Below are 26,852 nucleotides of genomic sequence, written 5' to 3'. Positions count from 1 at the left end.
GTGTGACCACCACCTGCTGAGATAGAGAACATATAGAGGAGTTTCCGGCAGCACATGACCACATATAGGGAGGCAAAAGGATTGCTCTCTATCTCCACCTGCTGGTAGATGGACACAACCACCAGTCTATGGATTGATCAGCATGATGATATGGAAGTGCCATTTGCACACTAATATTATAGAATATAATGCACATGAATGTAACATTCGTGCATGTAAGTCGTATAGCATGTAAATGCAAAGAGACATGTTAAATATTTGCATGCGTAGGTTATAGAATACTTGCACTTATGTACCAAAGTGCTCCATTTAGGCGTGTGCATTTTTGCCTGCTATTGACATGGTGTAAATGGGCACACCTAAATGTAAGTGTGTAAATGCCAACTTATGCTAGTATTCTATAACAGAATCTGGGTGCCCAGAAGTCATTACAGAATTTGTGCTGCATTGTATTGCATTTTGACATCTAAATTTTGGCGCAGTTTACTGAATTGATTAAACTCTTGCATCATAAACTTCCAAAGGAAATATCAATTATCTGTCCTTCTATAAATCAAAAGCCTCCCTGTTTAAAAAGTTCTTATGAAGCCAAACACACAAACAGGTAGAAGCCTCTATGTAAAGTCAACAGGAATAAAACAAAAGCCACAAACAATGACCAGCCAAGGGAAATATGATAAAAATCCTTTAATAAAAGCACTAGAGGTTGGATCTGACACAGTCCATGTTTTCAACACCTACAGAAGGTGAACTCTCCACAGGAGAAACGAAAGTCAAATACACGAACAGTGGATGTTTTCAAAAAAGTCCTCTCACAATTGGTGTTTCCTAAACAAGGTCTTCATTCAAATCAATAAAGACCTTGTTTAGGAAACACCAATTTTGAGAGGACTTTTTTGGATCCACCGTGTATTTGACAGTCCATGTTGTGGCAGATGGCCGCCTGCCTCAGGGTTCACGAACTACATAAATAAATAAAACAAAATAACCACAATCTATAATGCAAAATACAAACATAACTATGTCTATAAGTGTAAACAAAGTGAAACAATCAGTGTACAATAATCTAAAACACAGATATATATAAAAGAGTAAAAAAGTAGTGCAGAATGTTTTTAAAAAGGAGACTTAAAAGGGGGACATATGTAAGAGACTGTATACCAGTCTGAAGTCTATAATAAAAATGTGAAGTCTAAAATAAAAATTATCTAAATTATGTGAACAGACCAAATAAAACAAAGGACAAAATGTTAACAAGATAAAAGAGATAATAAAAATTACAAAAGAATGCTACAAGGCAAACTGTGCCAGAAGGAATCCACAATACCATAAGTCTGTCCTACCTTCTACAACATAGTAAAAGCAAGGTGTGCTTGACGCAGAGTGACAACACAACTATCAAATTCTGAGGAAACAAAAATGACATATATGAAGTGCAAAGCAGTAACACACATAAAATCCTATTCATTAAAAAAGGAGCAAAACAAAATGAACAAGCTGAATAAACCAGTAAAGGACGCCATAACCCATCACTACTTGGCACCAAAACCAGTAAAACAAATTACTGTATACAGGACAAGCCAATGACACAAAAATGCCCGATCATGTTAGCCAGTTAAACTACAAGCCAGTCAGGAATAACATCCTTCCAGTCAAAAAAAACATTGAAAAGAAGACTCACCCGGCTGTAGTGTGAGATGAATGTAATAGCGCAGGACAAGAGAGCATAGGTGCATAATAGAAAAAAACACTCACCCGGCTGTAGTGAGAGATGAATGTAATAGCGCAGGACAAGAGAGCATAGGTGCATAATAGAAAAAAAACACTCACCCGGCTGTAGTGTGAGATGAATGTAATAGCGCAGGACAAGAGAGCATAGGTGCATAATAGAAAAAAACACTCACCCGGCTGTAGCGTGAGATGAATGTAATAGCGCAGGACAAGAGAGCATAGGTGCATAATAGAAAAAAACACTCACCCGGCTATAGTGTGAGATGAATGTAATAGCGCAGGACAAGAGAGCATAGGTGCATAATAGAAAAAAACACTCACCCGGCTGTAGTGTGAGATGAATGTAATAGCGCAGGACAAGAGAGCATAGGTGCATAATAGAAAAAAACACTCACCCGGCTATAGTGTGAGATGAATGTAATAGCGCAGGACAAGAGAGCATAGGTGCATAATAGAAAAAAACACTCACCCGGCTGTAGTGTGAGATGAATGTAATAGCGCAGGACAAGAGAGCATAGGTGCATAATAGAAAAAAACACTCACCCGGCTGTAGTGTGAGATGAATGTAATAGCGCAGGACAAGAGAGCATAGGTGCATAATAGAAAAAAACAGACTTGGCCAGAAGCCACCATATTTAAATGCATATGTATGGCCATCATGAATATGCATACCGTAAACGGCTAGATAACAGATGCTGGGGTCTAGAAAACCGGACATGGACTTAGCTGGCAAACTGGACTCAATCTAAGACCCCAAAATAGAGAATTTAGACAGTGCTATTACAGAGGGGCAGAATACCTGGGAATAGCAGGTCAAATTTCATCTGAGCGAGAGCGCGCAAGTTCTCTGAGGGTCTCACAACACCAAGCCACCATCAGGAGAAAAAGCAAATCTGTGATGAGGTGTGCATTGGAAACAAAGGCACCTCTGAACATCAAAGGAGTAAACTTTTAGACCTGCCAAGTCTCACGCATTGCAGAGACTCCCACTTTGTTGGGTCATCTCCTGCCCTCCCGCCAAAGTAAGAAATTCTCCCGCTCAGTGCTGAGATACTGTCACCACCATTACTGCTTCTCCCAATGAGCAACAGAAGCAGCAAAACAGTCAGCGTGGGGCCAAAGCCTTCAGGCATGTGTTGTCGGTCCTGCCGGTCCCCTGCCCCCGGTGACGTCAACTTCCCATTCTGGGGCAGAGCACTGGCAGAGCCTACAGTGCATGCCTGAAAGCTGCAGCCCTGCATTTGCTATTTGTTGGTTTCCTGCTGCTGCTCATCGGGAAAAGCAGAAGTGGCCAGGAAACAGAAGATGCCATGTAAGGGGGAAGTTAAAGGAAAGGGAAAGGAAAAGGGAAGGGGAGTAGTGTGGAGAGAAAGGCGGGAGTAGTGTGGAGAGAGAGGCAGAAGATGCTGAATGGAGAGAGAGGAGGAAAAAGATAGAAGAGTGGGGACGCTGGATGTAAGAGGGGTAAAGAGAGAGAGAGAGATGAGTGGAAAGATGCTTGTGTTCAAAATGGCACTGGGTGTGAAGTTTATTTCTTTTTTTCTTCGACAATGGCCTTTTATCAAGCCGCGCTTTGAATGGGCTCCGTCGGCATTGCCGATCGGGAACTGCTAGTGCGGCTTGATAAAAGAGGCCCTAATTGATTCCCTGGGAGCATTTGGCTGTGCTTTTATTGCCCAATGCACTCATGGAGGAAAGAATTATCTTTCCACAAATAGCGCAGCTTGTGAGGTTAAACGCAAGCTAAAAACTCTTCAATTTGTATAACAATAAAGTCACTGAATGCATCTGCATCTTTGCTTCTCATTATTATTTAGCTTTGTGTTGTGGTGAACTAATATGCTTTAGATTTGAATTTTTGTCACTATTCTAAACATCTATCAACCTCTGGAATACAGAAATTATTTTCTCATGGGCTTTGTTTCTACCTTCCTTCCTCCAACTTCATATCATGTCCTTGAATTTCTTTTTCTATGGCAAATGTCACCTTCTTGTATTTTATTAAAGCCCATCGAATACTTGAATATATTTTTCTCCCTTCTTCCTCCAGCAAGTGCATTTGGAATGTCTTTAGGTTTTGTTTCTTTTTCCTAGAGGGTTTGAGCTTAATGCATTGGTAGATAATAAAATATTTTTGACAACATGAGGTCTGCTTTATTTTATGCCCTCAGTGAACCTTATGGCAAGCTCTATACTTGCCATGCATTTTCCATGAAGAAAAATAGAGGGGGCCTTGGTAGTAATGGGCCTAGAACACAAGATCAACAGAGAATTTAAATCCTGCTTACGTACTGTTTTCCCATGTCTGTCCTTGCCAACACCACAGAGAATGGCTCCAGTGTATGAGAAGCTGCAGGGAAAGAGAGTAGAATCAAACAAGGTAACCAGAGATCTTAATTCAATGTTTTTGTGATCTGAAGCTGGTGACCACCGAGTTTTAAATAAGAGCCCAAGAAAGCAGACACACAAATGGTTTGAACCACAACCCCCTCCCCTCCACTCTATTTGCAATAACATATGTAAACTCATTCATCTTACTCCCACCATCACTATTTTTCTTTTTTGCTCCTTTGAACTTCCAACTTTTCCAGTGCTGGACTCTACTAGAGCTATGTTGTTATAAGTCTTTATTTTCAACTAGCCAGTTTATCCCTTCATTCTTAATCTCCTTCCCTTACATCTAATCAGTCACAAAACCCTCAGTCTGGGAGCACTCAACATAGCTCTAGCCAGAAACCTGCACATTGTGCATCCTGAATCTGACTGCTAGGTTCCACTGCTCTGTATTGGTTGATTCTCATTACCATGTGGCTGTGAACATCACCTCTGCAGCATCTCCAGGAGCCCTAGGAACAGATGCCAGACTTGGGAACCAAACCCAGGCTTCATGCATGGCAGCACACAGCGCTGCCACTGAACCACTGGGACAATGCACAATAACACTGCAATGGTGATAGCAAGCTCATATACAGCCTGAGTGACATTTTCCCTCTGCGTCCTCCATGGTGTAACCCATCAGGGATTGGCACATACCTAAGGGAAGAGACTGAGTGAACATGGGTTTTAAACATGGAGAGACAGCTTCCTTCCATGAAATGCCAGAGTCGCACCACGCTGAGGTTCCCTGTTTGTGCTGACGCCAGCAAAGTGCAGTTCCCATTGAATGCCAATGCTGACACCTGCATGGAAAAAAATGGTAGGGAAAAGAGCTTTACGTTATAGAACAAGTTGATACACATGCAGCTACAAGGAAAAATTAGTTAACAGATGATTTTCTCTTTTAGTGCAACAGATCAATCCAGGACAAGCAAGTTAGATTGTAAGCTCTTTGAGCAGGGACTGTCTTTCTTCTATGTTTGTACAGCGCTGCGTATGCCTTGTAGCGCTATAGAAATGCTAAATAGTAGTAGTAGTAGTAGTAGTAGTTATGCTCAACTATCAGCAGGTGGAGATGGAGGACACGCTGCACCTTGCCTTAAAGCTCCTGTGTTCAGTATCATCACTCAGTATTCCGATAAAGCAATGGAAAAGCAGCAAAGCCAGATAGTAGCTCTGCCAGAAGATGTCTCCTTTGTCTGCCTCCAGAACCATATAGAGCGACCAAGAAAGGAACTGGAACAGTGACAGTCGCATGTAAACAGAGAAGTTTGGGGAAACAAGAATAACCAACGACAAAGTTGCAGAAATATTTCAAGGGAGAGTTCCTGGATTGATCTATTGTACTAAAGGAAAGAAAATGATCGGGTAAGAACTAATTTTTCCTCCCTTAGAGTGGCAACAAATCAATCCAGGACAAGTGGGATGTACAAAAGCAGTCCTCACGTACTGTGGCAACTGGAAACTCCCATAAAAAGGACCGAAGTCCCAAAGGATGCATCCCATTGAGCCACATTATCAAGGCGGTAGTGTTTAGCAAAGCTATGCACTGAGGACCAGGTAGCAGACCTGCAAGTTGAACTAGAGGAATCGCCCCAACACTTGACAAAGGAAGTAGCCATCCCCCACCCCAAAAGGAATGAGCCTGGAATACCGCCAGAGGCCGTATGAGGAGAGACTTGCTGAACTAAACATGTATACTCTGGAGGAAAGGAGAAACAGGGGTGATATGATACAGATGTTCAAATATTTGAAAGGTATTAATCCGCAAACGAACCTTTTCCGGAGATGGGAAAGTGGTAGAACGAGAGGACATGAAATGAGATTGAAGGGGGGCAGACTCAAGAAAAATGTCAGGAAGATTTTTTTCACGGAGAGAGTAGTGGATGTTTGGAATGCCCTCCCGCGGGAGGTGGTGGAAATGAAAACGGTAACGGAATTCAAACATGCGTGGGATAAGCATAAAGGAATCCTGTGCCGAAGGAATGGATCCTCAGGAGCTTAGTCAGGATCGGGAGGCGGGGCTGGTGGTTGGGAGGCAGGGATAGTGCTGGACAGACTTGTACGGTCTGTGCCAGAGCCGGTGGTGGGCAGCGGGACTGGTAGTTGGGAGGCGGGGATAGTGCTGGACAGACTTGTACGGTCTGTACCAGAGCCGGTGGTTGGGAGGCAGGGCTGATGATTGGGAGGCGGGGATAGTGCTGGGCAGACTTATACGGTCTGTGCCCTGAAGAGCACAGGTACAAATCAAAGTAGAGTATACACAAAAAGCAGCAAATATGAGTTATCTTGTTGGGCAGACTGGATGGACCGTGCAGGTCTTTTTCTGCCGTCATCTACTATGTTACTATGTTTCCTTGATCCGGTGAGAAACCGTGGCTTTGGACTCTGCCTTGCCCTTCCTAGGACCAGAAAACACACAAACAGGTGACCTGAAGTTCTAAAGTCATTAATCACCTCCAGGTAATGCAGCAGCACCCGCCTAAAATCCAGAAGCCTAAGACACCTTAAGCAGAAAGGAGGGAATGGTATGGATGGGGGGAAAAAACCCTTTCCGTAAACACCAAAAAAGGGTCCCTACAAGAAAGAGCTTGAAGCTGACACCTATCTGGCCAACGCAATGGCCACCAAAACATGTAATATCCTTCAGAGTGGCACCACGAAGTGATTCAAAGGGAACCCTTTGAAGACTTCTCAGGACCAAATTAAGATCCCATTAAGGACAGATGGGCCAAAGTGACGGCTGCAAGCGATTAACCTACGTCCAGATGAGATGTCAACTAAGAATTGTTCACATATCCCCTGTAACACAGCAAGGCTGCCACCTGGTCCTTCAATGAATTCAAGGCCAGGCCCTTCTTGAAGCCATGCTGAAGATATGCCAAAATCTGAGGGAGAGAAGCCCAAAAGGGAGATAGAGCCCACTCAAAGTAACAGGACTCAAAATGTCTCCAAACTCTAGAATAGGCAGTACAAGTAGAACGCTTTTTACTTGCAAAAAAAAAAATTGTGATAACCTCTTACAGATAACCCCTCCTCCTTCTCCTCAAACGCAACTGCTCAATATCCAGGACATAAGACCAAAGTGAGACGGGTCGTCCATCAGAACGGGCCCCTAATGAAGGTGGCCCTCTACCAAGGGGCGATCCACATACCATGGCCACCTAGGTCAGTACAGAGCCACTTAGACCACTTGGCCCAGATAAAGAGGCACCCTCTCAACCACCCCCCCCCCCCCCGGCAGGGTGCTGAACAAATAGAGGAGAGAGTTGGACAGCTGAAGCAGTGCATCCATTGCCAGAGAGCCTGGTTCCCTCTAGCAGCTGAAGAACCATGGGAGCCTGGTGTTGCCTTTCTTGCCATGAGATCCAAATCGGGAACACCCCATCTTGAGGTTATGAAGACAAAGGCATGAATGGAGAGCTCCACCACTCCACCTGATCCAGCGTGTTCCGGCTGAGATAATCCATCTGAGTATTCTGAGATCCCACAATGTGAGCCACCAAGATCTCCTTTATGTTCTTCTCCACCCACAAAAACAGGAGGTAAGTCTCCAAGGCCAGGGAGGCATGATGAGTTCCTCCCTTGCCTGTTGAAGTAAACCACTGCCGTCACATTGTCTGATAGCAGCCTGACAGGCTGTAGGTGGCGCATAGGGGCGAATGCCTCCAGAAGTTTCCGTATCGCCCTGAGTTCTAGACAGCTAATGGGCCAAGTCGCCTCCACTGCAGACCAATTGCTCTGGGCCGTGAGATGCAGACAATGAGCTCCCCAGCCCCCAAACACTGGCATCTGTAGTGACCACAATCAAATTTAGAGCCAGGAGGGACATCCCCATGATAGGTTACCCTGATCTAGACACCATGACATGCTCCTCCTCACTTGATGACTCCAAGGGACCCGGACCAAAATATCCTGACGGAACAGAGACCAATGACGAAAGAGGGAGGCCTGAAGTGGCCTCATTTGTGCCCAGGCTCAGGGTACAGTGTCCAAAGTGCCTTCTTTTTTACGTCTCCCTCTACATGGAACAATTTATCACTTTGTATCCGCAGTGTTACTTCTATTAAAGAATTTAAGAAAACTATAAAAACCTGGCTATTTGAGCAAGCTTTTTGACTCATAGGTTTTCTGTAAGGGAAAGGGAAATGGGGCTTGATATACCGCCTTTCTAAGCTTTTTGCAACTACATTCAAAGCGGTTTACATATATTCAGGTACTTATTTTTGTACCAGGGGCAATGGAAGGTTAAGTGACTTGCCCAGAGTCACAAGGAGCTGCAGTGAGAACTCAGTTCCCCAGGATCAAATCCACTGCTCTAACCACTGGGCTACTCCACAACTAAAAGAGTGTCATTCTCTTTCTGTTGGTTATTTATTCCTTGAAGCATTTCTGAATTGATGTTTTTAAATTGTTTTCTTTTACCTGTTGGTTGTTGATTGGTATTTATCTTTTGTTGTGTGTGAATGTTTTTTTTCTATCCTATGATTATTGTAGTTCCTTTCTTGTTGCCTTAAAATTTTAATCATTGGTTGTATACCACCCTGTTCTGTGTATCAGTATGGACAGTATAGAAAGTCTGAATAAACTGTAACTGTAAACTGCTATGGAGCCCAGCGCTTGCATGTAATCCCACAACCGAGGAGAGGGCAGGTTCAATAAATGCCGAACCTGGGTCTGAAGCTTCCGGATCTTGGAAGAAGGCAGGAAAACTCTATTTACCACGGTGTTGAAATGTGCTTCCAAGTACTCAAGAGAGATTGAGAGGGAGCCAGAAGACTCTTGGAAAAGTTGATCACCAAGTCCAATGACTGAAGAAACAACACTATCTTCAAAGTCATATCTAAGCTGTCCTGATGTGAAGAAGCCTCGATTAGCAAATTGTCCAGGTAAAGGTGGACTTGGATGCCCTAGTGGCAGAGGAAGAATGCCACCACCACCAGCACCTTGGAGAATGCCCAATACAGCAAATCAAAGAAATCGGTGCAGAGGGGGCCAAATTGGGATGTGGAAATCACTTCCAAGAAGGTGAGAAACTCGCCTGGCTAGACTGAAGAAACCACTTACCAAAGAGTCTCCATCCTGAAATGCATGACTCCGAGTGCCCTGTTGATCTGCTTAAGGTTGAGAATCAAACAAAAGGAGCCTTCCTTCTTTGGAACCACAAAATAGATGGAATACCTTCCCAGGCCTATCGCGTCCTGTGGAATTGGAACTAAGGCACCCAAACGCAGGAGCTTGTCCAAGGTGTCCTGGACCACTTTTCTTTTGAGTGGAGCTCCGCACAGAGATGCCAAGAAAAAAAAGTGAGGAGGTAAGAGAATTCCAGCTTGTAGCCGTCCTTTAAAATCTTCGGGACCCACTGGTCTGAAGTGATGTGGGTCCACTCCTCAAGAAAGCTGGAAAGTCAGCCTCAGATAGAGGCAACAAGAACAGACCCTGGACACCCTCATTGTGAAGGACGGGTTGCAGCAGATGCCTGATAGGACTGACCGCTTGCTCTTTTGTCCCCCTGAAAAGAAGATTACTTAGACTGATAACGAGAATGGGAAAAACCAGCTGCACCCCAGTCTTTACCGCTGGAGTCAGTAACAGATTGAAGTGGATCAAGAATAGCTCGAGATGCAAGAAAGTCAACACAACTGCAGTGAACAGCATGTTCCAGTATCTTGGATAGGAAAGGGAGGAGGGAGATGGGGCGATAGAAGGACAAGTGGGGTCCAATGAAGATTTTGTGAGTAGTGTAACCACGGCATATTTGAAGGCATCAGAAACAGTTGCAGTGGAAAGCGAAAGACTGAGGATATGATAGAAGAGATGACAGTAGTTGAGATAGTGCTAAGTAGATGGGTAGGAATAGGATCAGAGGAACAGGTAGTAAGTTTGGAGGAGGAAAGAAAATGTACAGTTTCCTCTTCAGTGATTTCAGAAAAGGAAGACAAGGAGGCAGGGGTTGAAGTGGGGTTGAGAGAATGGACTGAGGGAAAGAGAGGTGGAGGTGGCCTGGTTGAGAATTCAAGATTAATCTTGTGAACCTTATCATAAAAGTACTCAGTCAGAGTATGTGGAGAAAGTGCTATTTAACACTTAGACTCCTCTAACTCTTTGACCAGCTTCTCCAGGTCTTCATTAAACAGAAGCTTTTCTCTAAAGGGAGCTTAGGGAGACTGGACTTGGAAGCCACATTAGCTGCCCAATTACTGAGCCATAAGGATCACCTGGGTGAAATAGCCAGCGCCATCTGCTTCAAAGACGCTCGAAGAATGTCATGAAGACCATCTGCCAAGAATGCCAAACCTGCCTCTAGGAAGGGAAAATCCAGGGAACCAAGGTCAAGACGCCCAGCGAAGTCCGCTGCCTGCTGGACAACACAGTCCGGCTCTAGCATAAGAGTCGCCTACATAGGCGTAGCCACCTGAAAGGGTATTTTCAGAGCGGTTTCAATCTTATGATCCTGCATATCCTTAAGTGCCATACCTCCTCAAATGGGGTCCATGGTCTTTTTAATCACAGCAGTGTCCAAAGAAACCACTGCAGGAAGCTTGGGCAACTCCAGCTCCTCAGGCTTAAGAACATAAGACCAATGGTCCATAGAGTCCAATATACTGCTTCCAACAGTGGCCAATCCAGTCCACAAGTACTTGGCAGAAACCCAATTAGTAGCAATATTCCACGCTACCAATCCCAGGGTAAGCAGTAGTTCCCCATGTCCATCCCAATAACAGACTATGGACCTTTCCTCCAGAAACTTGTCCGAAACCTTTTTTAAATCCAGGTACACTAACCATTGTTGTTACCACATCCACCAGCAGTGAGTTCCAGAGCTACTATTCTTTGAAAAAAATATTTTCTCCTATTTGTTTTAAAAGTATTTCCATGTAATTTCATTGAGTGCCCCTGGTCTTTGTACTTTCTGAAAGGCGTGAAAAATCGATTCACTTCTACCCGTTCTACACCACTCAGGATTTTACAGACCGTCTCTTTTCCAAACTGAAGAACCCTAACTTCTTTAGTTTTTCCTCATATAGGAGGAGTTCCATCCCCTTTATCATTTTGGGCACTCTTCTTTGAACCTTTTCTAATTCCACTATTTCTTTTTTGAGGTACGATGACCAAAATTGAACACAATACTCAAGGTGAGGTCGCACCATGGAGTGATAAAGAGGCATTATAATATTATTGGTCTTATTTTTTACATCCCATTCCGAATAATTCCTAGTATCCTATTTGCTTTTTGGTCACCAACACACACTGGGCAGAAGATTTCAGCATATTGTCTACAATGACACCTAGATGTTTTTCTTGAGTGCTGACTCCTAAGGTGGACCCTAGTATCAGATAACTATATTTCGGATTATTCTTCACAATGTGCATCACTTTGCATTTGTCCACATTAAATTTCATCTGCCATTTTGATGCCCAATCTTCCAGTTTCATAAGGTCTTCCTGCAATTTTTCACAATCCACATGTGTTTTGAGAACTTTGAATAGTTTTGTGTTATCTACAAATTTAATCACCTCACTCGTCGTTCCGATTTCCACATCATTTATAAATGTTAAATAGCACCGGTCCCAGTATAGATCCCTGCGGCACTCCACCCTCCTCCATTGAGAAAAATGGCCATTTAACCCTACCCTTGTTTTCAGTCCAATAACCAATTCCTAAACCTCCTATCCCATGACTTTTTAATTTTCTCAGGAGTCTCTCATGAGAAACTGTCAAAAATTTACTGAAAATCTAGATACAATACATCAACAGGCTCAACTTTATCCACGTTTATTTACGCTTTCAAAGAAATGGAGCAATTTGGTGAGGCAAGACTTCCCTTGGCTGAACCCATGCTGACCCTTTCCCATTAAACCATGTTTGTCTCAGGCTTATTTTCGAAAGAGAAGGTCGCCCATCTTTTGACACAAATTGGGAGATGGGCGTCCTTCTCCCAGGGTCGCCCAAATCGGCATAATCGAAAGCTGATTTGGGCGTCCTCAACTGCTTGCCGTCGCAGGGACGACCCAAGTTCATGGGGGCATGTCGGAAGCATAGCGAAGGCAGGACTGGGGCATGCCTAACACATAGGCGTCCTTGACCGATAATGGGAAAAAAGAAGGGCGTCCCTGACGAGCGCTTGGCCAACTTTACTTGGTTCATTTTTTGTTACAACCAAGCCTCAAAAAGGTGCCCGAACTGACCAGATGACCACCGGAGGAAATCGGGGATCACCTTCCCTTACTCCCTCAGTGGTCACTAACACCCTCCCACCCTCAAAAAAAAGCTTTTTAAATATTTTTTGCTAGCCTCTATGCCAGCCTCAAATGTCATACCCAGCTCCATGGCAGCAGTATGCATGTCCCTGGAGCAGTTTAAGTGGGTGCAGTGCACTTCAGGCAGGCAGACCCAGGCCCATCCCCCCCCTACGTTACACTTGTGGTGGTAAATGTGAACCCTTCAAACCCACCAGAAACCCACTGTACCCAAATGTTAGTGCCCCCCTTCACCCTTTAGGGCTATGGTAGTGGTGTACAGTTGTGGGGAGTGGGTTTTGGGGGGAGTTTGGGGGGCTCAGCACACAAGGTAAGGGAGCTACTGTATGCACCTGGGAGCAATTTCTGAAGTCCACTGCAGTGCCCCCTAGGGTGCCCGGTTGGTGTCTTGGCATGTCAGGGGGACCAGTGCACTACGAATGCTGGCTCCTCCCACAACCAAATGGCTTGGATTTGGTCATTTATGAGACTGGCGTCCTCAGTTTCCATTATCGCCGAAAATCAGGGACAACCATCTCTAAGGTCGACCTAAATTTTGTGATTTGGGCGTCCCCGACCGTATTATCGAAACAAAAGATGGACGCCCATCTTGTTTTGATAATACAGGTTTCCCCACCCTTTGCCGGGACGTCCTAAGAGGACGTCTTCAGGAAATCTTGAGCGCCCCTTTCGATTATTTCCCTCTATGTGTTCCGTACTATTATTCTTTATAATACTTTCCACTATTTTCACCAGCACTGGTCAGGCTTACTGGTCTGTAATTTCCCAGATCATCCCTGATTTATCACTCTTTAACTTGTCAATTTGGCTCAGTACATCTTCCAGGTTCACAGAGATTTCTTTCAGTTCCTCCGCATCATCACCCTTGAAAACCATTTCTAATACAGGTAGATCTCTTACGTCTTCTTCCGCGAAGACTGAAGCATTCATTCAATCTGTCCACTATGGCCTTGTCCTCCCCTTTCATGATCCTTGTGGAATTCCTCACAGGCTTTCTGCTCCTGACGTACCTGAAAAAGGTGTTACTATGAGCTTTTGTCTGCACAGCAAGTTTTTCTTCCAATTCTTTTAGCCTTCTTTATAAATGCTTTGCATCTATTTTGACACTGCTTATGTTGCTTCTTATTTTCTTCATTCAGATCTTTTTTCCACTCTTTGAAGGATGTTTTTTTGGCTCTAATAGCCTCTTTCACTTTTAACCATGCTGGCAGTCGTTTGCTCCTTTCCACCTTTGTTAATACGTGGAATACATCTGGTCTGGGCTTTGAGAGATGGTATTTTTAAACAACATCCACGACTGATTTAAAGTACTAACCTTTGTGGCCAACCCTTTCAGCTTCTTTTTAACCATTCCTAATTTTGTCACAGTCACCCTTTCAAAAATTAGATCTGCTATATTAGAGTTAAGTGACTTCAATCCGGATATCAGCTCAAATTTGATCATGTTATGATCACTGTCTCCCAATGGATCCAACATCATTATCTCTCATACCATGCCCTGCATTTCTCTAAGGATTAGATCTAAAATAGCTCCCCTCTTATCAGCTCTTAGACCAGGTACTCCAAGAAGCAGTCATTTATTACATCTACAAATTTTACCTTCCTAGTGCTCCCTGATGTAGGATTTATCCAATCAATATTGGGGTAATTTAAATCACCCATTATTATAATGTTGCCTAATTTGCCAGCTTTCCTAATTTCTGTAAACATTTATTCATCTGTCTGTCTGTTCTGTACTGGCAGGCAGTAGTACAGCCCTACCAGTATACTGTTTCCCTTCACAAATAGAATTTCTATCCACCAGGATACCACACTATTCGTTTCATGTAGAATACTTGTTTTGTTTGACTCAATTCCCTCTTTAACATACAGTGCAACCCCACCCCATCTAATTTGATCCACTCTATCACTGCGATTTTTAATTTTTTTTTGTTACATTTGTACGCCGCGCTTTCCCACTCATGGCAGGATCAATGCGGCTTACATGGGGCAATGGAGGGTTAAGTGACTTGCCCAGAGTCACAAGGAGCTGCCTGTGCCTGAAGTGGGAATCAAACTCAGTTCCTCAGTTCCCCAGGACCATTTGTACCCTGATAACAGTGTCCCATTGATTGTCCTCCTTCCACCAGGTCTCTGAGATGCCTATTATATCTACCCCTTCATTAAATGCTATATACGCCAACTCTCTCATCTTATTGTTTTAGACTTCTAGCATTTGTATATAGACACTTCAAATGGTGTTTTTTCATAGCATCTAGAAGCTGCTTTGAAGTTGGCTGGGATAATTTGTTTTGCATCCTTTAGTTTGTTCTCCCATTAAACACTCCAGGATTTCTTTCACCATTATTGAAACATCTTTATTGGGATTCCCTAAAGATCCTATGTCAATAGTATCCTTCGAGGATACTCCACACTGAACCACACGATCTTGGGTGACTGTCATCTTTCCACCCCATTTTAGTTTAAAAGCTGCTCTCTCTCCTTTTTAGATGTTAGCGCCAGCAGCCTGGTTCCATCTCAGTTAAGGTGGAGCCGATCCTTTCAGAACAGGCTCCCTTTCCCCAGGCATCAGCAGGTAAAGTCAAGACATGGCTCAGGCCACCTTAAAGCTTACATCAGGACATAGTAACATAGTAAATGACAGCAGATAAACACCTGTACGGTCCATCCAGTCTGCCCAACAAGATAAACTCATTTTACATGGTATGTGATACTTTATACCCGTCATTTGTCCATGCCATTCTCAGGGCACAGACTCTGCCCAACACTGTTCTTGTACTAACTTCTGAGGCTAACATCGAAACCCCTTAAAATTTACACTCCAGCCCATTCATATCTATTCAGTCACGATCAGGGCATAGACCGTAGAAGACTGACCAGCACCGGTTTTGCTTCACAATTACCGGCGTCACCACCTAATCTCTGCTAAGATTCCGTGGATCCAGAAGTGTTCCACTGGACTTCAATCAGCTTACGCATCGCCTCATGGATGTGGAAGATCTTAGGCAGCTTTTCGGTGCCTGACATGATAGGATTGGAGGGATGCAGGGGTAGGCTGGGAGGATTGAAGCATGATTTGGAGGATTTCCAGAACTCTTGTGATTAAGGGGGTAAGTTCTTCCTTGTAGAACATCCATGCCACTGAAGGTTCATCCAGAAGGAAGCTTTCCTTCTTCCAAGGAGTCGCCAGGAACAAAGAAATCCAAAAGAAAGGAGGGAGAGCCCACAGAAAGGCCCTCCAACACCACGGACCCTGTGTCTCCCACTCAATCTGGGGCCGTAAGCACACCCTTTTGGAGGACTGTGGAACCGGATCCTGAGGGAAAGGGGATTCACCTGGAGAAAGGCTTAAAGAAGGCTGAGAGCACTTTACTACTTATCATTTCTATAGCGCTACTAGATGTACGCAGCGCTGTACACTTGAACATGAAGAGACAGTCACTGCTCGACAGAGGTTACAATCTAATTAGGACAGACAAACAGGACAAATAAGAGATAAGGGAATTACTAAGGTGGGGATGATAAAATGAGGGTACTGAACAAGTGAGTAAGGGTTAAAAGCAGCATCAAAAAGGTGGGCTTTTAGCCCAGATTTGAAGGCAGCCAGACGGAGCTTGATGTACCGGCTCAGGAAGTCTATTCCAGGCATATGGTGCAGCAAGATAAAAGGAACGGAGTCTGGCGTTAGTGGTGGAGGAGAAGGGTGCAGATAAGAGAGATTCACCCAGTGAACAGAGTGCATAAGAGAACAAACTCTGAGGAAGAGGAACATCCCCCTGCTGCCATTCAACTGCAATGCCCACATGCTGTGATTGAGGAGAAGCAACAAAGGCAGACTGTGCTCATGCAGCAGGCCGTGAGAAGGACTCCCAGGCCTGCGCACAGGAAACCAACATGGCCACCATTCCCCCACTGCGATGTCAGGAGAGGAAACCACGATGGTCACTGTTGGGGAAGTTGCACCCGCTGGATAGCTGAGAGAGGCAAGCGGATCCAGCGCCGAGACTCCATCCTCTTAAGATTCCTGCTGTTGAAGCAGCAAAGCAGAGCATGCAGGACAAATCCCTGACACAAACTTTTGCGCCCTGAAGTGAGGCCAGCACTTAGCTGTCTCAGAAGGAGCCACCATGGGGACAATTACTCACCAACTAAGAAGGTTCCCCCATTCCAGCCTGGAAGCTTTTTTGCCCAAATGCTGTACCAGCAAACTGCTCTCTGCCTAAATGCACTGCTTTGCTGCCAATGCTTTTTTTTTTTCCCTGTACTGAAGAACACCTGAGGCAGGCAACCAGAGAGCACTTGGGGGGGGGGGGGGAAGGGACCTAGTGTTCCCAAAGCAGCTCTGCCCATTCACTACACCCCCAGCTCAACTTGAACCCAAAAACTGGGAAGAGGAGAAAGGGCCCCAGAAAAAAAAATCCAGAAAAAGTCACAAGACACATCTACCACCTGCCGGAGATAGAGGTGACACTGAACACCGGAGCTTTAGGCACAGTGCAACTCTGTGTCCTATCTTCATCTGCTGGTAGACAGGCATAACCCACTTGTCCTAGATTGACCTGTAGTCACACTAGGAAATCAATTGTAACCTCCTGAGGAACTGGTAATGGGTTAATGTCTGGGTGAGGGGATTACTAGAGGATAACCCTGGCCACTGGTGGTGGTGAATGTTTAGTTATAGTAAAATATGTGGAACATGATGCTTTAGGGATTTACAGTGGGATGTAATTGGGGTGTGGGAGCTAGTAGGTGATAAAAACACTTGCCCTACTGAGAGCGGGAGTCGTTGGTTGCCCATATCCCCACCAGAACCAATGGAGCTGAGGGGATATCTTACCCGGGATCAGAAGCAGGGCTGCAAACTGACCTCTGCTGGGGAAGTAAGGAGGCTCCGGGAGAGAGGAAAAATACCCCCAAGCCCTGTGAGTGGAACAGGGAAGAGATCTGTTTGGGCCAGAGGTGGGGGAGGGAAAGGACGGATAGACAGGTCCAATCCTGGATCCAGTCCGGCAGCTGGGGAAAGTCCACTGGGACGCTTGCCTGGCGCATGAGAAGGCAAGCCACTGCCCTGGGTTGTCCTGCCAGGTGAGATGGGCCTGAATGTTTCGGTGCAGAGTGGACATTTAACGAAACTGAGAGATTAAGAACCAGCCCAAGCCATGTGTTTACCCCCCCCACCCCCACCGGCGAGTCACATTTAAGAGACTATGTACATGGTTGTGTTTGAAGTTCTTATCACATTCCTGTTAGTAAAGTTTCACGTTTATAAAAAACTGACCTGGGTGCGAGAGTGGATTCTTTTTTGGACTGTGTTAAAAAGCTAAAAAAGGTGGTGGCAAAACCCCCCGGCCTACTGGGATTTAGCCCACCCCCAGCCTAAGCAAAGCTCATCAGACACTACACTTTTTGTAGGCCCTGGTCTAGCTGCCTAACTTAAAGAGCTTAGCCTACTTCCAGGACTGTGTGAGCAGAATCAGGGTTACACAATGTTTATTAAATTTGTTGAATAAAAGCATAAAAATGTTGAATAAAAGCATAAAAGAATAGAAGTGGAAAGCTTCAAAGATCATGCAGAACAAGCTGTTTCAACACTAAACTAAATCTCCTGAGACATGAGGCCCACATCAGCCAAAGGCAGGCTCCAGAAAGTCTGTGGGATAATGGGAACCAAATTTCACCTTATATCATGCGGTTTTTTTTTTTGTTATATTTGTACCCAGCGCTTTCCACTCACGGCAGGCTCAATGCGGCTTACATATTATATATACAGGTACTTATTTGTACCTGGGGCAATGGAGGGTTAAGTGACTTGCCCAGAGTCACAAGGAGCTGCCTGTGCCTGAAGTGGGAATCAAACTCAGTTCCTCAGTTCCCCAGGACCAGAGTCCACCACCCTAACCACTAGGCCACTCCTCCACAAAAGGCACAAATCAGATTCCATTAAAACAATAACATAACTGTACAGAAACAAAGATATAGACAAGCAATACATAACCCCATATCTTCAAACTAAATAGGGAACAAACCCTAACATCAGGATCTCAATAATTTAACTAAATGCCTGGAAAAACAGGTAAGATTTAATATATTTTTTCCTAAAGGACAAATAGATCTTTTCAAGATGCACCTCTAAGGGAAAGGAATTACATAATACAGACGTAGCACAATGAAAAGAACACTGACCAGCTGAAACTAATTTTACTAAACCCAACAAGGGAGTGAACCATAAAACTTGCTGGAAGGGCCTAAGACTTCTGCAAGGCTGATACTAATGGGTTCATTTTCGAAAGAGGACGCCCATCTTTCGACAAAAATCGGAAGATGGACGTCCTTCTCACAGGGTCGCCCAAATTGGTATAATCGAAAGCCGATTTTGGATGTCCCCAACTGCTTTCCGTCACAGGGACAGCCAAAGTTCAAGGGGGCATGTCGGAGGCGTAGCGAAGGAGGGGCTTGGGCGTGCCTAACACTAGGACATCCTCGACCCATAATGGGAAAAAAAAAAAAAAAAAGGACGTCCATGATGAGCACTGGGACGACTTAACTGGTCGTGTTTTTCTCATGACCTAGGCACTAAAAGGTACCCGAAATGACCAGATGACCACCAGAGGGAATCGGGGATGACCTCCACTTACTCCCCCAGTGGTCACTAACCCCCTCCCACCCTCAAAAAATATCTTTAAAAATATTTTTTGCCAACCTCTTTGCCAGCCTCAGATGTCATACTCAGGTCTAAGACAGCAGTATGCAGGTCCCTGGAGCAGTTTTAGTGGGTACTGCAGTGCACTTCAGGCAGGCGGACACAGGCCCATAACCCCCCTACCTGTTATGTTTGTGAAGGAAACAGCGAGCCCTCCAAAACCCACCAGAAACCCACTGTACCCACATCTAGGTGCCCCCCTTCACCTGTAAGGGCTATGTTAGTGGTGTACAGTTACGGGTAGTGGGTTTTGGGAGGCTCAGCACACAAGGTAAGGGAGCTATGTACCTGGGAGAAATTTCTGAAGTCCACTGCAGTGCCCCCTAGGGTGCCTGGTTGGTGTCCTGGCATGTCAGGGGGACCAGTGCACTACAAATGCTGGCTCCTCCCACGACCAAAGGGCTTGCATTTGGTCGTTTCCGAGATGGACGTCCTTGGTTTCCATTATCGCCGAAAATCTGAAACGACCAAGTCTAGGGACGACCATCTCTAAGGACAACCAAAATTTCAAGATTTGGACATCGCTGACTGTACTATTGAAATGAAAGATGGACGTCCATCTTGTTTCGATAATACGGGTTTCTCCGCCCCTGCATCGGGACGTTATACAAGGACGTCCTCATCAAAAGTTGGACGTCCCTTTCGATTATGCCCCTTCATGTGTAGTAGTCTGAAGAAATAAGCAAGGACAATCTTGTCAATACATTTATAAACCAGACAAAAAATATTCAGTATTACTTTGCTCTTGATGAGCAACAACTGTAGCTCATGTAGAACTGGCATAACATGAACCCTGGACTTTGCCTCTATCAAAATCCATGCTGCAGTTTTCTAAACAGCCGTAATTGTTTAGCACTGTTTAGCATCAAATCTCAGACGCCAGATCGCTTTCTGGGCAAACAGGCCGGCAGAGCTGGAGGCTCCTCACTGCCTTCATTTCTCTACCAATGTCTAGAGCACTTCCTGCAGTTTGGGTTGGGAAAAGCTTTCCTGGTAGTGCTAATCTGCCAACTGAGCTATCTTCATATCTGCATTTACCTTGTCTGTGTGTCCCAGGAAGAATCTCTGCTCTCCAGTCTGAATCTGCATGGCTACAATGACAGCATGACATGGATAGACCACCACAGAGCCCGATTTTGTCCATAGTGCCTGAGAGAATGAGCCATTCAAAAAGACAAAGAGAGACATCACTGCACTAAAGTCACACTGAAATAACCAAATTTTGTACACAAATTTCTAAAACCTCACAAAAGCAGGTTTATACATTGAACAACACTGCTATCAATAGTTTTGAAGTAGAGGGCATGCTGTAACCATTGTTGCTCTGTGGTTGTTTCAAATAAAACCAGTTTGTCAACACAACAAAAGTTAACAAAGGGGCCAGAATCATAGTATGACATGAAGCACACTGAGGGTAATTCTATAAAGGGACACCAAGAATGCACCTAATCTATAAAGAAACGTAGGCAACATAGAGCTGGTGTAAGTGCTAGTACTTAGAATCTTAAAAGAACATGCATATGTCACGAAACGCCTAGCCACCCGCCTGGAGTTAGCCCACGGCCACTTAAGAGGGTCTAACCCCAGCACAGCTCAGGTCCACCTGCATCTGTCGCTTGTGCTCTACACTAGCACCCTCCTCCCAACTACGGTCACAACTGCCTCTGGGCAAGTCTCCCGCTCTCCAATTATCCCCAGTGACTTCTAGGTTACTAGAGCCACACTCTCAGTAGTCCCACAGTTCCCAGAAAGCACCCACAGACCCAACACACAAACCACCAGGATTCTTTATCAGTCCAGACAGGCAGAATGAACAAACAAATATTTTTATTCTCTTAAAAAATACTGAAAGTGGAACAAAATAGTGCAATTAGGAAACAATAACAAGTAACTGAAATATGGATCAATTATAACACTAACTGAACACATACATACTTCCTAAAAAGTACCTGGGGAGATCAGGACATATCTGTTCACAGAGCTTCAGCAAAGAGATCTGTCTCTTTTTCCTCCTGGTTATGACTGAAGCAACAGCCAGCAACAACTGCTGGGTAATTTCAAACTCCAGGCCAATCAGACCCCAGAACAGTCAAGTTTCAAATAAAAACTGATTACATCACTACAGGCACTTCCTATTATTTGTGTGCCAACTAAAAGAGAATTCAGTCCTCTGTAACAGCTTTAAGCATAAACATGCCCTATCTGCTGGCCAAATAGGAGAAATACACTTCAGGAAAATATCCAATACATTTTACAGACTTAAAATACACTGTTTCTTCAAAACACAGATTATAGTATTTTATAATCTACGCATGTAAATGTGTACCCCATCCAAATCCAACCATGTGAATGCCCCACCTGCAAAGTACAAACAATTGAATAGTAGCGCTGACTTAATCAACAGTGCTTGGCCAGAAAGTGATCCTTTATGCGTGTGTGTTCATACATGCATGTAAACAACTGGAATAGCAACATTTACTCATGTTCGTGCTACATAAATCTAGGAGGCTCCTTACAGAATTAGCTCTTTCATGACAGTGCTTTTTATTGTGCAATTGGTGTACAAACTAACATTTCATAATCTATGTGAGTACTTGTGAACTCTGCTCTAACTTCTATCATGTCATGGTGTTAACTTTTACAGGGAGAAATCAGTTCGTACATGACAATTTTGTTTCCATTACACCTTCTCACTATTCCAGAACCTGGGGGATAGTTGTGTCCATCAACCAGCAGATGGAGATAGAGAACTGAAAACTGAGCAGAGACATATCTTTCCTGGCATCCAGTCCAGCTCCTCAGCATTTACATAGACAAGCAGTAAGGAGACTCTCAGAACAAATACAACAACCTTAAACAACTCGCTAACCTAACACTAACCAGACGAGCGAACATGTGTGAACCTCTCTCATCTGTAGACAACTTGTCACGAACAAGAGGCATGCAGGAAGTACCATGTAAGGTGACAGTCATTAATTGACCCAGTCATTAATTGAGACTAAACATCTCAGAAACTTGGGCAGGCCTCTGAAATAGTTCCATTACGTAGTTTCCCTCTATTCCAGAACCTGTGGGATGTTCAAAAGCAATCCCTAGAGTGAGTGGGATCCTGGTGCCACCAACCTGAGAGCCAAAGCCCCAAAACTGACTTCCAAGCACACCACAATGTCCACCCTGTAGTGCTTGACAAAAGGTATGCAGTGTAGACCATGTCGCCATCTTGAAAATATCTGCCAAACACAGTAAGGTGGTCTCATACATAAGGGCATAAGAGTAGCCATACTGGGTCAGACCAATGGTCCATCTAGTCCAGTATCCTGTTTTCCAAACAGTGGCCAAGCCAGGTCACAAGTATCTGGCAGAAACCCAAATCGTGGCAGCACTCCATACTACAAATTCCAGGTCAAGCAGTTGCTTCCCATGTCTGTCTCAATAGCACACTATGGACTTTTCCTCCAGGAATTTGCCCAAATCTTTTTTTATTTATATGAAGTCTTTATTGAACATTTATGCAATACATTTTGCTCAAAGTACAATCCATCAGTGCACTTATACATATATGGCCGTGTGACAGATATTCCAACAAGATGCTTTCTATATTATAACAACATTCAAATAACCTCTGTTAACTTCTTTAATTTTTATATATTTAAAAAAAAAAAAAAAAAAATACCCCCCCTCAACCCTACCCTCCCCACCTTATGGGGAATACACTATACTCTTCCATCCATACATTTGCACCTGCATTTTTTAAACCAGATATGCTAACCGCTGTTACCACATCTTCTGGCCAAGAGTTCCAGAGCTTAACTATTCGTTGAGTGAAAAAATATGCCCTCCTATTTGTTTTAAAAGTATTTCCATGTAACTTCCTCGAGTGTCCCCTAGTCTCTGTACTTTTGGAACAAGTAAAAAATTGATTTACTTCTACTCGTTCTATACCACTCAGGATTTTGTAGACCTCAATCATATCTTCCCTCATCCGTTTCTTTTTCAAGCTGAAGAGTCCTAACCTCTTTAGCCTTCCTTCATAAGAGTTCCATCCCCTTTATTATTTTAGTCGCTCTTCTTTGAACCTTTTCTAATTTCGCTATATCTTTTTTGAGATACGGTGACCAGAACTGAACACAATACTCACGTGTGCGGATGCACCATGGAGTGATACAAGGGCATTATCGTATTTTTGGTCTTATTCACCATCCCTTTCCTAATAATTCCTAGCATCCTGTTTGCTTTTTTAGCCGCCGCTGCACACTGAACAGATTTCAGCGTACTATCTACGACACCCTAGAAGGAATTGTGCATAGGGGGATCCCGCCTCCGATAAACAATGAAAGATCCCAACAACAGAGACTGTAGCTCCAAAACCTTATGTACTGACACAACAGCCACTAAGAATGCTGCCTTTAGCTGAAGATCTTTCAAGGTGACCTTCTGGAATGGCTCAAAAGGCTTCTGAAAAGCACGAGGAACTAATTTTAGGTTCCACTCTGGACACGGCGTAAGAAAGGGAGGCAACAAGTGGTCTGCTTCCCACAAGAATCGAACAATATCCGGGTGAACCGCAAGAGATATCTTCTGTAGTTGGCCCCTGAAACAGACCAAAACCACAACCTGAACTTTTAGAAAACCGAACATCAATCCTTTCTGAAGACCTGCTTGGAGAAACGTTAGGATGTGTGTAATCTGAGCAGAGAAGGGAGATAGTCCACGCTCGGAAACCAGCCCTTGAACTTCCTCCACATCCTCGCATACGCAGTGGATGTAGAGCGTTTCTGAGCCTGAAGCAAGGCAGCAATGACCAAATCAGAATAACCTTTTCATTTCAACCGAGCCCTTCTAATGGCTAAGCCATAAGAGCAAGGGGACACCAATCCTCAATGAGCACCAGACCTTGCATAGTTAGGCCGTGTACCTGCAGAAGATGGAGAGGACCCCACTATCCACAAGTCAAATCAGGTCCAGGTTCCACGGCCTCCACAGCCAATTCGGGGCTAAGAGAATTATTCAACACCGGTGCCACGCATTCCTTTTCAATATGTGGTCTACCATGGGTGAAGGAGAGAAAACATACAGTACATGTGTCTTTGGCCAGGGCGGCATTAGGGCATCGATCCCATCAAGCCCAGTGGCTGAAGAATTTGAGCACTTTGGCATTCCGTTCTGTCGTCATCAAGTCCAGAAGCAGAGAACCCCATCAGTCCACTATCAGCTGAAACCCCTGGCTGAACAGTTCCCATTTTCCCCCGAGTCCAAGGAATGCCTGCTGAGAAAGTCCATCTCCACATTCAAGGACCCAGCGTTATGAGCTGCCAAGCAGAGATTTTTCTCCACTGCCAGGTCCTGCCTTGCTTGTTAATATAAGCCACCACTGTCACGTTGTCAGAGAAAACTCAGACAAGGATCCCCACTAGAAAAGGAGCAAAGTCGTGTAAGACATTCCTCACTACCCTGAGCGCCAAGCGATTTATTGACCAATGAGACTGTTCCGTCCAGGTGCCCTGTGCCAGATAAAACATGCAATTAACTACTCAACCTGACTTGCTGGCGTCTGATATCACCATCTCCCATTGTGTAATCAGAAAGGGAGTTCCAAAGGTCAAATTCCTGGATGACAACCACCACTGAATACTCCATTTGGCAACCAGAATCCAAGAAAGATAAAGGTTATACTTCTGTGAGATGGGAGACCAGCGGCTGAGAAGATATTCCTGTAACGGCCGAATAAAAGCCGTTGCCCATGGCACCACTTCCATTGCCATCACTGACCCCAGAACCTGGACGTAGTGCCAGACCCTGGGCCTACCTCGACTGAGAAGATGAATCTGTTGAACCAGCTTTCACCTCCTGTGCTCTGTGAAGATCCTCTCCCATGCTGCGTTGGATAGAATACACAGAAACTCCAGCGTGTGCGATGGAGTTAGTCTGCTTTTCTTGAAACTGATCACCCAACTCAATAATTGCAGAAGATGGAGAGGTTTATCTATCTCCACCACGCTGTCCTAACAGGACAACGCATGAATGAGTCAGTCGTCGAGATACGAGTGAACTCAGATTCCTTGGCATCAAAGGAAGAATGCCACCACCACTATAACCCTGGTAAACATTCTTGAAGCTGTGGTGAGACCGAAGGGCAAAGCCCTGAACTAGAGGCAATGACCGAGCATGGCAACCTGTAGAAACCTCTGAGGCAGCAGCCATATGGGTATAGCAAGTTCACTTCCTAGAGATCGAAGGTGGTGAGCAATTCTCTCACTTGACCCAAGGCTATAACTACTCTTAATTTCTCTCTGTGAAAGCAGAACACTTGGCAGTAGTTTAGACTTTTGAGATCTAAGACAAGATGAAAGGTGTCTTCCTTGAGACAATGAAGTAGACGGAGTATCTGCCTTGTCCCTGGTTTGGTCTCGGGAGCTGGAAGACGAAAAGCCAGCAAGGAATCTACAGTGGCCCGAACCTCGACCACCTTGGTTCCCTTTCGGTAAGGAGACTGCAAGAAGAAAGAAGTGACTGGGTGGAAGAACTCCTTGTAACCTTCTGTAAAAATATCCAGAATCCACTGGTCTGATGTGATTTTGGCCCACTCCTCCCAAAACTCCTGAAGACATCCTCTCACCTAAGGAGGAGAAGCGTGAACCAGCCTCACATCATTATGAAGCTCTGGAGGCATTGGACATTCTAGCCGAATGAGAGGAAGACTTCCAGTCTGCACGACAGTAAGATTGGTGGGCCTGAAAGCAGACTTCGGAGCATATTGCTGACAAGCAGGCCAGTACCATCTGCTGTCTTGAAATTCAGATTGAGAGCCCCCTAAAGACAGATGACCAGAGGATTTTGGCTTATCCTACAGCAACCGCTGTGGCTTAGTTCCACCCCCCCCCCCCCCCCCCCCCCCGTTCTTTCACCAAATAACAGATCATCTCCAAATAGCCACTTGCCCCAAAAGGGAAGTTTAACTAGATGTGACTGACGCTGAATCCGCTGACCAATGCCGTAACCAGAGTTGCTGATGTGCCTTGACAGCCAAAAACATGCTGTGAGCCATAACCCATAACATGTCAAATAGCATCTGCCAGGTAGGTCAACCCCGCTTCTAGGTGGGCATTATGGCACCCGTCTTGTGTTGCCAACTCCTGATGCCACTTCAGGCATACTTTTGCCATGAACGAGCTGCACACTGCTGCTTGAAAGCCCAAAGAGGCCACTTCAAAGACTTGTTTCAGCAAACCTTCTAGCTACCTATCCTGTAGGTCTTTTACGGCAATGCCCCCATCCACCGGCAAAGTGGTCTTCTTAGTCACTGCCATAACCAGGGAGTCCACCCTGGGAAGATGCAATTTATTTTTCTCTTCTGGAACTAACAGGTAGAGGTGAGCCATAGATCTGAATGTCCTGAATGTCTGGATGCATCAGAAAGGCCTTAGAAGGATCTCCAAGCCCCCTTATGATCAACAAAGATGGAACTCCTGATGCCGAAGCAGAAAGCTCCTAAAAGGAATGCATTGTCAGTGCCTCACAAAGAAGAGTACTGAGCTCCTCTTTATGAAGCAACCTCAGTACTTTCAGATCACCCCCTCCTCAGGAGGGCACTCACCCTCCTCTAACAACTTCAACGATGGCTCCTCTAAATAGACCAAGGCCAAATCAGATAAGAAGGGAGAAACAGAGAACCTCATCTGCCCACTCCTGAAGGTTTAAACGAGATCTCTTAGAAGCAAGAGGGGCAGTGAGACAAGAAACTGAAGCACCTTGCAGCAACTTTGTCTCTGCTTCAGTAAATAGG

General features: G+C 44.8%; 1 protein-coding gene across 1 annotated transcript in view; it reads right to left on the bottom strand.

The window, feature by feature from the left end:
* Positions 1 to 26,852, bottom strand: part of WDR90 (WD repeat domain 90) — a 240,642-nt gene that overhangs the window by 149,555 nt on the left and 64,235 nt on the right. The window contains exons 12-14 of the mRNA XM_030212253.1: positions 20,108 to 20,218; positions 4,765 to 4,910; positions 4,024 to 4,081 (exon numbers count right to left, since the gene is read on the bottom strand). Of these exons, the coding sequence (XP_030068113.1) occupies positions 4,024 to 4,081; positions 4,765 to 4,910; positions 20,108 to 20,218 (315 nt within the window). The remainder of the gene's footprint in view (positions 1 to 4,023; positions 4,082 to 4,764; positions 4,911 to 20,107; positions 20,219 to 26,852) is intronic.

The sequence above is a fragment of the Microcaecilia unicolor genome, chromosome 8 (assembly GCF_901765095.1).
Source record: "Microcaecilia unicolor chromosome 8, aMicUni1.1, whole genome shotgun sequence".
Lineage (NCBI taxonomy): Eukaryota > Metazoa > Chordata > Amphibia > Gymnophiona > Siphonopidae > Microcaecilia > Microcaecilia unicolor.
This window is presented reverse-complemented; position numbering and strand designations above follow the sequence as displayed.